The sequence below is a fragment of the Penaeus japonicus genome, unplaced genomic scaffold, assembly GCF_977035675.1.
Source record: "Penaeus japonicus unplaced genomic scaffold, GWHDUDI00000001_assembly GWHDUDI00000017, whole genome shotgun sequence".
NCBI classification, from domain to species: domain Eukaryota; kingdom Metazoa; phylum Arthropoda; class Malacostraca; order Decapoda; family Penaeidae; genus Penaeus; species Penaeus japonicus.
Genome location: NW_028234419.1, coordinates 6833121 through 6845620, shown reverse-complemented (window position 1 = coordinate 6845620; position 12500 = coordinate 6833121). Strand labels below are relative to the sequence as shown.

At 34.8% G+C, this 12500-nt stretch overlaps 2 protein-coding genes across 4 annotated transcripts in view; one reads left to right on the top strand and one right to left on the bottom strand.

Annotated features, from left to right (window-relative positions):
- Positions 1 to 2523: 2523 nt before the first annotated feature.
- Cdk1 (Cyclin-dependent kinase 1) lies at positions 2524 to 9319 on the bottom strand. Its single transcript, XM_043027923.2, has 7 exons — positions 9185 to 9319; positions 5985 to 6183; positions 5622 to 5760; positions 4941 to 5096; positions 4260 to 4423; positions 3759 to 3900; positions 2524 to 3193 (listed from the first exon to the last, which is right to left on the bottom strand). Exons 2-7 carry the CDS (start codon positions 6176 to 6178, stop codon positions 3089 to 3091), a joined length of 900 nt encoding a protein of 299 aa, XP_042883857.1. The 5' UTR covers positions 6179 to 6183; positions 9185 to 9319; the 3' UTR covers positions 2524 to 3088.
- A 186-nt stretch (positions 9320 to 9505) lies between these two features.
- The window catches only part of Uvrag (UV-resistance associated gene), a 14968-nt gene continuing 11973 nt past the window's right edge, over positions 9506 to 12500 (top strand). The window contains exon 1 of one of the 3 annotated variants that reach the window (XM_043027919.2): positions 9506 to 9604. The gene's annotated coding sequence lies outside the window, so the exon portion shown is untranslated. Of the gene's footprint in view, positions 9669 to 12500 lie in introns of all 3 variants that reach the window. The other 2 variants (XM_043027920.2, XM_043027921.2) reach the window with 2 other exon arrangements.

The following is a 12500-nucleotide window of genomic DNA, read 5'->3' as shown; positions in this document are numbered from 1 at the left end:
TGTGGATGATACTGAGTTTTAAGTATATATTATTTTTCTTTCTTTTTTGCTTATGGTTTTAACATAGCAATAATTATGATATTTAGGTAAAAAGTCCTTCCTTCATTGTAATCATTATGCATGAAGAGAAATACAATGTAGTGATTCCACTATCCCCATTTTAGTTGAAAGAAGCAAGGTTGTTTTGTTATGTACGTGATAGTTCTTACAAAAAACAAAGCAAAAAAAAAACAAAAACAAAAATGAAAAAAAAATCTGCAGTGATATATAATGGGAGCTGTACATTAGAGGAATGCAAATTATAAACACACATGTAGAGGTTCTCTTTTTCATTCTTCACTGCAAGTCAAGAAATAAATGATGTAGAATAGGAAAAGGTGTAGAGTTTAACGGGGTGACAATCTTTTTTTTTTATGTGATATATGAACTTGGAAACTTGATGAAATCTGTCTGTTTTTTTTTTTTATTATTTTTTTTTTATTATCAGTTTGGGGTCGGTGTGTTTTCCAGTCCTGTTTAAATTACTGATATCTTTTGGGGAGGTGGGGACATGAAGGCTAGACTAGTCTCATTGTGAATAAATACTCTTAAATCACCAAAGTTTGTGGTCAACTTTGTCATGCTTTACATGTAGGATTTTGCTGTTGTAATTTGATTTTTTTTTTTTTTTTTTTTTTTACTGAATTCTTATCTAGGAAGATATTAAGTCTACATGTAAAGTATTTATTCTCAGTTGATTTAATCTGTTTAAAAGTTAATTTGCAGACAATCATTTCATACTGCTAGGTAAACTCGAAGGTCAATCATTATTTTAATATATATACATATATATATATTCTCTCTTTCTTTAACCCATTCACGCCGGGGCGGAATTTCGCCTACTCCCGATCGTGCCGGGAAGATTTCAAGCGCGCAACCGTTCGTGCCGGGGTGTTTTCCTGCTGCGCGCGGTCGCGCTGACGCTCGCAGAGCGTTTTTCACCCACCCTATCCTTATGGTTTGCGGGATTGCGTCTAAAGTGTAGACATGTGCAGAAAATAGTGCTATGTTCAGAGGAGGTATATCAGTCGAAAAAGATGTTACAGCACTGTTTTTTTAGTGTTATTCTATTGAACTTTTTCCATATTCTTTACTCCTATGTTGTAATACCAATGGGAAGTGGAAGCATTCTTCTAGTGAGGTAACAAACATAGTTTTTTTTTTCAATTTTTTTTTTCTTCCTAAACGAAAAGAAAGAGAATATGAACAACCATACATGTGCATACAAGTGAATGCAAGTAACAGCAATGTTTTTTCAAGTGTCATTTTCTTTTAGTGGGGCAACAAAAAGATGTTATATAATTTTTTTTTTTTTTTTTTTTTTATTCCTCGGCCAATTACAATTGATTTTACGATAGTCTTTCGACTCAGATCATCATATTCAACAAATCAGAAACAGAAATCACCATGCCGTAATCAAGATTACGTATGTACCTGAGACGTCATTCATATTACGTTATATCCCATTTTCTACTATTTAGAAGGATAAACTAAAGTAGCTAAGACAAATCAAGTATGAAAATCGAATTGTACTAAGAATAATCTATCATTCTAATGCGGACGTTTCAGCACGTCGCTACTGGCCTCCCGGCGCGCGGGCCGAAAATGTAGCACGTGCCAGGACGTCACCCGGGTCCGGGGCTTTTTTCGACCACGTGTCAGCACGTCAACCGGCGCGAATGGGTTAAGTATCCACCAAAGTAACATGTATCCCAATACTTAATATGTAGAATAATTTTAATGTAATGACCAAAATGCAATAGTCTAGACTTACATGACCTGAATATCTGTGATATTATAGGACATAACACAATTATCATATTTAGAGAAGTATTTTTTCTATAACTTTGGGGGATTTTAGATATTTATTCTGAGTGAAGTCTAGCTATATCTTTTTTTTTTTTTTTTTTTTTCTTTGTAAATTTTTTACTAGGTTATCTGGTCAGTCTTAAAGGTCGGATAAAAATTATGCACTTGGCTTGCAGTATACCATTTGAAATGTCTGTATGATTGGGTATGCTAATGATGTTTTTTTCTCATTGTATATGTATTATGGAATATATATTTTGACAGACAGTTAAGTAGTGATAGTAGATGAACTAATTTATGTATCTGTCTACTTTCCATTGGACATTTAAAATCTGGGATTATGTTGTATAGATATTCACATTTAATGCATTTCAGTCTAGAACAGATCTTATTGCCTCCCATTAAAAGCTTGAGTGTTGTTTTTTTTTCTTCTTGTTTTTGCAAACTTTGTAGTGACGGGCATTTGCTACTTTATCAGAATTTTAAATATGTCAAAGTACAAATACACTAAGTTTCAGAGTTGACATCTTTATGCAACATCCTGAGTTTATGAAAGGTAGGATGTGTTACATTTGTTGTAAATAAGATTGAACTTGTATATAATTATTTTTGTGAACCCAATAAACCATAGAGAAATGTTGTATAGGAAATGATGTTGGAAATATATGCTTAAAATATTTTGAATAACTTTTATTGCCCAACAATTGTAATTGAAAGACACATCACCTTTATACTGTTATGTATTGTTCTGTATAATTATATAGTGTGCAGACCTAATACTATAATACAAAAGGACAGCATTACAAAGAAGAGTTTGGGTAAAGAGAAAACAGAAGAATTGTTTATCAGACTCTGAAAGCTTGCACTAAGAAAGCACAAAGTCCTGCTTCTATATTTCTTCCACCGTGGTGGAATGCTAACAGAAAGTAAAAGCAGCAATAACACTGGTCATATATATATAAAAGAAAAAAAAAAAAAAAGATGAATAAATAAATTCAGATATTCAAGGATAGTGATAGTGACATAATTTTTTACCATAATTTGGTTGTAGACACCTGACACTGGTACACATTACATAGTTGTAAATATGGCCATGTGGAAGATGGTTAAAATCAGTCACACCTCAAGAAACCTTTTGTTCAGAAATGTACATATCCATAAAAATATAAAATATGACAAAGAAAGATAATAATAATGATGATAATACAAATAAAAAGATAAATGCCCACTAAATCAAGGCTTAATTCTTGGCTGGAAGAGTGGATTTGTCTAGATCATCAAAGTATGGGTGCTTCAGGGCTTCCTTGGCAGAAATCCTTCGGGTTGGGTCATAGATCAGGGTTTTCTGAAAAAGAAGTCGTATATCAGCACATGGTGTGGGGTCCAAATAAAATTGATTATATAGTGGGAAAAAATCTAACAGCCTAGCTAATCCACAAGAAAATATAATGAAAAATAATATTCTTGTTTGTTAAGGTCAATCATAGAAGTCAGGAGTAATGGTCTTGCTTAGTTAACCCATTAACGATGGGGCTAATTTGGCTCCAAATGGTCAAAACGCTGGGATATTTAAAACGCATATGCCTAATGGCTCGGGATTCTCGCCTGAACTGGCCGCACCCTAGCATTATACGCCCGATCACCAGGTGCACCGGCCATGAGGATAGCCATGACGAAATATCTTGTCCCTGGCGGCTGATGCTGCCACCACTTGACATGATATCTTGTCACCATCGTTAACGGGTTAACAAATCAGTAAAACCAGTACAACCCTTACAAAAAGTAATGATATTTATTAAACTAGTATAGTAATACCATTATATACCAGTTGTCACTTCCTAATGTCTCACGTGAATATGACCCAGTGGCTTCAATTATTGAGACCTTATTTACTCCATCACAGTACCTACCGACAAAAGGTCCAAGCCATCACTGTCCATCTGTTTGACGGAATTTCCAAGGTTATAATCAGTCCACTTGGGGAAATTAGCTTTGTAGTCCTGCAGTTGTGTCACACCAGGCCAGTTGTCTTCTGTAGGAGTTGTCAAGGTTCTGGAGAGAGAGAAAAAAAAGGGGGAAAAATTACAATATTATAATTATTAGTTACATGAAATCTAATAGTTTATGTATTATGCCATTTTGAAGATATGCCTATTATTCTTTTTCTTCAGGAAACTGGAAATATTATCCTTATTTTAGTGTTAAACCTTACATCATGAATATACTATATATATATTATACATATATATATATATATTTATATATAAACCAAACAAGGAATCCTCAAACCTTAATTTTCTTTACTAAATATGCATAATACATTTTTGTTATTTAATCAACAGCCTGAAGATAAGAAAGTGTAGCACTGTGTATCTAACAATTACTTCCTATTCAAATGGAAAAATGACAACCTGAATATCCTGAAGAGCTGATCAATCTCTGAGTCACCATGGAACAGTGGCCGCTTGGTAACCATCTCGGCAAATATACAGCCAAGAGACCATACGTCCACAGGACAGGAATATCGAGAGGACCCAAGGAGGACCTCTGGAGCTCGATACCATAGAGTCACAACCTGCAATGATAATCTTATCAGACCAGCAAGATGTCTTGTATTATAAAATTAATACCAATTGTTTAAATGCTATCACTTAACCCTAATGTCGATGGTGTGGGTAACTACCAATCTAGCAGCCAAACTGGTTGTTATACGACGATGTCAGCATTGGCTAAAAATTAGAGGGAGAGGGAAAGTATTTTTTCCACCCAATGGGCAGTGCAGACTACTCTGAATGACATTTTCCCATAAAGTGGTCATAGGACAAGGGTTTAAGCTGACTTTGGAACTCTGTAGCTTTGAAACTAATGCCGTTATAGCCATAATACTTCAACTGTAAACAGATGCCGATGCCACGTCACATACGTATTGACACCCGGTGTTATGCACTTTTCGCCACATCAAATATATGACGCCCATCGTGAAAGGTTTAAGAAAATAAACCCTTTATACTAGTCTACTATGTCTACTGAATGCCATTTCTATCTGAAAATCTGATTAAATTGCATGTAATACCAAAGAGAAACAAATTTACCTCATGAGTATAAACTCTGACTGGGATTCCAAAAGCGCGGGCAAGGCCAAAATCGGCAATCTTTATGACACCTTGTTCGTTGATGAGGAGATTCTGAGGTTTGAGATCTCTGTGGAGCACCCTTCGCTGATGGCAATAGAGGATTCCTTGGAAAAGCTGCAAATAAAAGAATTAAGTATTAAAATGGACATTAAATCAAAAGAATAATAGGGAGCTTTGTGTGTCCTGTCATTCTATGTTAACCAGCATTCTTCCAGGTCTCAGTCTGTTGACATGTGAATATCTGATTTAGATTTTCAAAATGATTCATCATTATTTTTGTAGTAGGTTATGTATAATTAATTTTAATAATGTGATTGGAAAAATATAGTTTCCTTATAAACCAATGACAATGTAAAAGTGAGACAACAGTTTCACTCTTTCCTTCCCCCCTAGTACAAACGTCATAAAATTCACCTTTAATCTGGCTACTAAAATTTGTGAATAAGTTTTGAAGTAAGCTGGAAACCATTCAATTACAGATCATACTATAGCAGCTCACTGGAGTCATGCTTGATTTTTAAAAATACAATAATCATTTCTGGTTCAACTAGAAGCACTATCTGACAAGATCTTACTTGTTTGAGAATTTCAAGTCTTTGACCCAATATCAGCTCAACTGAAAGTAACAGAGAAACATACCTGGTAGCAATAGGATTTGACAAGTTTCTTGTCTACATATTTGCCAGATTCAAAAGAGTCAAGATATTTCTTCAAATCCATGTTGAGGAACTCGAATACAAGGAAAAGTTTGCTCTCCTGCATCAACACATCTTCAAGCCTGAAAGGGATATGGATACATTTAGATAGTTATGTAGTATTGGAGAAAGAAAGAAAGAAAGAAAGAAAGAAAGAAAGAGAAGAGAGAGAGAGAGAAGAAAGAAAGAAAAAGAAAGAAAAGACTGAAATAACATCATAAACATGTAATACCTCTTCAACACAAGTTCATAAAGGGAGAAGTTTCACAGGATGAATGACGAAGTTACAAATGTAATGTCTACTCACAGAACAATGTTGGGATGCTGAAGTTCTTTCAGGAGAGATATTTCTCTGATGGCTGTGGAGGGGACACCTTCTTCCTCATTCTCCAGTCTGATCTTCTTCATGGCCACAAACTTGCCACTTTTGCGGTTCTTGGCTTTGTACACCACTCCATACGTCCCCTCTCCTAGCTTTTCTATACGTAAGTAATCCTCCATTTTTGCTGGAACAGAAATGAGAATTTTCATTGGTCTAGGTAAATACTGCTTGACTAAATACATATATACATAAATATATGAATGAATATTTTCAGTGTGAGGAGAAAGTGAAAAGTATGGCATCCTCTGAATACAATAGGCTCCGAGATCAAAATTCAAATCATAATCAAAAGGTAAACTGACAAGCTTAATAATAACACTGCTATTCATAATAGGTCTAAAAAACTGGAAGGGAATGAACACCAGCTGTGACAGCAAAGTAATAACAATCACCAATAAGAAAGAACACCATAAGGGAGAAAGGTCTTCCTCATGAGCATATATGTACAACACACACACACTTATTCTAAGTTACATTTAGTTTTCAAGATTATACACAATGAATATGGTACCTGGGTAATATAACAGCCAACATTGCAAATCTCTCTATACACAGAACAAAAAATATAAAATGAAAATCTAATGGTAAAAATATAAAACTTGTATTTCACTGACAACACTTCTCTACACTATGTACTATTATTCCAATTACCCACAGTAATTGAGAAAAAGGGACTATTAAATGTTGGCACTTGGACAAAAGCTAACAATGCACAACCACACATCCTGGCAAGACAGAGCTTAGGGCTTGTATACCTCCTGGTGATTTACTGGCAAACAAGGAACCAATCTAAACTCTATCTTGACAAAATACACATATTATTGGCCTTTAACCCACTGGTCATGGTTATAATAAAATATGTATGCAGTAGGATGGTGGGCAGCAAATCATGCGATCTGCTGCTAATGGGTTAACAAGTCACTAACAGAGTGAAACCTAATATAACTGAGAAAAAAGTTCCATTTTGAAATCCACTACTGATTAGTTATTAAAATACAAATGATAATATCCTATGATCTTGATATCTCAACAGGTCTTGAGGGAAGTAGCCGTAATATTCCAGAATAGGATCACATTAACCCTTTCCCGACGGGGCACGCGCCACGCGAAAACCCCTATACCGGGCAATTGCAATATTGCATTGAAATCGTGACACTGGCATGATGCTCCGGCATCGGGAGTTTGGCTGTGTCACACGAGTGTGACACACCGTCGTCATAGGGTTAAGTGATGTCATGGCTTCAGTACTTTGTGGTCCGGCATGGGCCAAAAAACCTCCACCACATATATAAAAGCCAGAGAGAGCTTGGAATAGTTCTTCAATTGCTGATAGAGCACCAGGGAGGTCTACGAGACCTATCCTGCAAGAAAATGTGGCGGAGGTTTGTTGCCATTGCCTTAATTGATGAGTAGATCCCTGGGCTTTGACATGAAATTGTGGGAAATTCTTTGCTTTATGCAAATCAATTTTATTTCCTAGTAGTGTTCTTTATGAGCATTAACCCACTGTGAATGGGTGATACATTTGCTTGCCCAGTCTCCATGAAGGGTTTTGTTTTAGTGTCTGGCAGCTTCATGCAACATGCCTTGACTTTTCCCACTTTCTTTCAGTCACTTAGTGTAAAACTAGAGCCATTTTTGTATCATAATTTTTGTGTTTTATTGTATTGAGAGACATATGTGTTATATGAAAGGCTCTATCAATGCTGCAGTTGACTAAAATTGGAGTATAGGGTTCATATCACCTCATTATTTGCTTTATACTCGGTGTGATACAAGTATTGCTGTTTCATGGGAGGACCAAAGGCAACTTAATTTTTTTGTTTTTCTGTACTCTCCTGAATGAATACAAAACATATAACCATCTACAATGAAGATAACATGAAGAGGTAGGGAAGAGGAAGGAAACTTGTGCTTGACTGTGAGTGCCACAGTAAAAGGCATCCCTACTGGTGCAAGGTCACATTTTAGACACTGGGCATGGTTTGAGTCACCTTCCTCCTCTTGTTCTGCCACCACATCCTTCATTGGAGGTATTTTAGAGCAAGAGGTCAGTTACTTGCTGTTTGCCATTGCTCTATAAAGATAGTGCTTGCTAGAGACCATGGATGGGTGCCATTCAAGGCTCTCTCTCCTACTGGTGCTAGAAGAAAGTGGTGCCAACTAGGTTTTGGATGTTAGGTTTGCTTATTATTATGGTAATTATGACTGCAATCGTCATCCTTACTCACTCCTTACTCATAGCACAATAAAGTGGCACAAATATCTAAAATCCCTGAATGTCATGATGCCAGTCGTCAGGCCAAAGCTCCTGCGTCATACATGTCATGACACATACCGAATGGGTTAAATAGTTAGTCAAGTGATTCTATGGAGTGCCTTTATACTTCTAAATATCCCAAGCCCATTTACTGCTAGGTCTAATAATATTGTGTAAGTTACAGAATTCAGTAATGTATATAACATACTTCTCAGCACTGAAGTTGAACATAAAGATCTTATAGACTCACTTCATGAAGTGTTAAGTTTTGCATTATATTAGTAAGAGTACAAAATAAATAAAAAATGTTCAGGTTCAACATTATCAATCATCAACATTCGTCACATGCGAGAGGTCAAATATCAACTAAGAACAAAGACAATGAAACTATATACAAACAGTATGAATGCCAAAGATAAACTTGAGAGTTACGGTTTTATTTCCCTTTGTATCTACTAAATAAAAGATTTTATATAATTTCTCTTCAAATACCATTGTTCAACTTCGTCATCCTAAAGACCGCAAGTCCTGTTCAAACTTCCGCCAAGGATGAGTTTTTGCAACATGTTCAACACTTCTGTATATACTTTGTAATTCAAAAGCATAATCTCACTATTATTTCCTGGAGTTAACTTGAAAAGGTTGGACAATATTTAAGAAAATTCTATTCCATATAAACCCGCCAAGATCTTCAACGGAATTAACGATTATCCATAATTTGTGGAAATAATAGCTCACGAATCACAATCCAGTCATATCAAATCATACGTCATTTGGAAACTTAGATATTCATTGTCCAAACGGATAACAGGAAGACTTCAATGAGTAATTAATGAATAAAAAGGAGAGACGACATTGCACATACCTTCCCACGTCCGTCGCCCTCAGTCCGAATCCACCAATAGGGAGGCTCGAGGTGAGTGGCCAATCACGGGCTTTGTTTTCATTTCTCGAGGCGGCTGACCAATCACCTGTTTTGTTTTCATTCTGTTGACCAATCACATGCAAGTAAAGAAACTTAGATGATAGTTCTTTATCATATGTGATTTGATTTGATATTATTTTTCTATAATTTCCTTCAAACCTCCCTCATAAAGATTGCATACTTGGGTTGAATAATAATTTATTTAATTGAAGAGCCTTAGCCAACCGCTTCTTGCTAATTACTGACGATAAGGTGGTAGGTGCTGTGACGTCACGGGATCAGATGAAGAACAACAACAAAACGAGAGTGAGGGAGAGAGACGTCATCAACAGAGAAGGATTATGGCTCTATTTTCGCTGTGTAAATCATCCTACTACTTTTTAAATATAATATGACACGTATCTGAACGAATGCTGTACGATGAGTGAGTGGCTAGGTCTTAGACATGGTAAATATTGTGAAATAAAGGGAGAAAATATCCGGGTTTTGGGGGCGTTTACATCCGATTTTTACCGATTTTGATTAATTAATTTAGATCAGGTGGATCCAGATTATTTGACATGAAATCTGGAGAGGTATTTCCTCCAGGTAATTTATGTCACCGTCGTTTCTAAGGAGAATGTGTATGGATATATGGACGTTTGTAAAATATACATGGAAAAACGTCTTGAAAATTTTGATTTACTTAAGATTTTCATAATGATATGCTAATTACAGACTTGAAAACTGTGTAAATACAGTGACCTAAAACTATGTTTTATAAATATTTCAACAACTTACATGGCTGTAGCAGGCTAAGAGCGGGAAATATGAAAAGAAATAAATGCTGAATTAGCAAGTTAACTTTTATGCTTAACCAGTAGGGAGAAGAAATGTTTTACTGCATTGCTCAACATAAGAAATTCGAATTAGAAGTGTCCATTCACTTTCAAGAGGATAATTGAAATCCAGTTCCTTTGTTGTCAGATCTAAAAGATTTGTCTGGTCTCCCCCAGATAAGCTAGATAACTTGAAGCTGATTGGTTGAGTCTGAGGGCAGCTACAGTCAGTCAGCTGTTGGCCTCATCCAGTGTGAAGCTTGGTGTTTTTCCCTACATTTTCGATGATGTGTAACCATTATGAATTCATGATCAATATTGCAAAGATCAAGCAATGATAAATATGAATTAGTGTCCAACATGACATTAGTTGTGTTTGTAAAACCATATACATTACACATGTTGCAGTAGGCCTAACTGCAAAGAAAAATTATTCTGGACCTTTGTCATGCCCGTGGAGGTCTGCAAACCAAGATATCATTTTGTGTGGCTAAGTAGATTACGTGCAATCTCTTTGATATAGAGTATTTTGATTGGAATTTTATAGATATTTCCATTGTTGATGATATTTCTTTCTTCATAAGATTTGGTATTAGATTTTGAAGAGTGGTTCCATAATTCCTAAATTAGAGTTTTGCATTTAGTATCAGAAATTCAGACAAGGCATTTATTATATTTAAAAATTTGAAGGGAGACTAAAAGTTATATATATATACATATCATGGCATAATATTAATCTATATATATATATATATATATATATACAAATATACATATATGTATATATATCTAGATAGATAGATAGATAGATAGATAGATAGATAGATAGATAGATAGATAGATAGATAGATAGATAGATAGATAGATAGATAGATAGATTATATATATATATATATATATATATATATATATATATATATATATATATATATATATATATATATAATATGTAAATGTATAAAATTTATCCTACTCGTCTGCAGTTATGGGAAGTGCTGCTGGTAATTTTAGACTTTGAAATATCCACCACTTGTAAATTTACATACAGAGAAGTACTGTATCCACCCACTAGCAACCACTAGGTAGTGACAGCAAAACTTATGGCAATACCGACAGTGGTACTAGTCCCAAAAATAATGACAGAACTTTTATTACTGCTCTAAAAGTACTGGCACTACTATATAGTATTCTGTGTATTGCTACTATTTTCTTTTTTTGATTTATTTATTTTATTATATATATATATATATATATATATATATATATTGTTTTTTTTATTATTATTTTTTATTTTATTTTTTTTGATAGGTACTGCAAAAAATATCTCCCTACTCTTCTTGATACAAAGATTTTAATTATATTTCAAAATCAGTTTCTTTTTTATGTTTTGCATTTGGATATATTCATATATTTCTTTGTTTTTTTTACTAACTCTTTCGCAAATATAGAATGTTGGATCTGGTGAACACACATGATATTTACTGTGGTACCCACTTTTCTTACCTTACCATATTACTGTATGTTACATTACCTTCCATTAATTTACCATATCACATAGTACTATAATTTCCAGTAAGCTTATTGCACTAATTTGCAGTGTTAGGGATCCATGATATACTGAACAGTTTTTTTGTCATCGTTATTGATCCATTGCAAATGGGAATAGATTTGATTGCTCAGTCCCAGAGACGGGCACTAGTACCACCTATGCAGCACCCCAGATGGATTTTATCTTAGATCGAGGCAGCTTCATGCTACATATCATGACCTTTCCCGCTGTCTTTCATTCACTCATTGTAAAATTAGAGCCATTTTTGTGTTCTATTGACTTATTTGTGTCATATGACAGGCTCTATCAATGTTGCAGTTGACTAAAATTGGAGTATTGGGTCTATATCAGCTCATTATTATTTTTTATACTCAGTGTGATAAAAGTATTACAGGTTTACGGGGGGACAAAAAGTAACTTTATTTTTTTTATTATTTGTGTAGTTGTAAACAAAAAAAAAAACAAAAAAAGACTATGCAAATAGAAGATGACATAAAGAGATGGGGAATAGGAAGAAAATCTTTGCTTATGAATGCAAGTACCACAGCACAAGGCTGCCTTACTGGCACAGGGGCACATTGTAGACACTGGGCATGATTTGAGTCACCTTCCTCTTTTCACTCTGTCTAAACATCCTTCATCGCTGATCTTTAGAGAAAGAGGTTTTCTTGCAGGTGCTAGGCAAAAGTGTTGCCATCTGTTTTAAGTTTTAGATTAAACCCATTTTGATTGGTATTACAACAGTTATAGTAATTAAGATTGCAATTGTCATCATCACTCTCTAAATAAGAGTTATTACTCATCGTACAAGAAAGAAACACAGCAATCCATTCTCCAACATCAAATATGCCTTGACGACTGTCATGACGCCCACCGTCAGGCCAAAAAC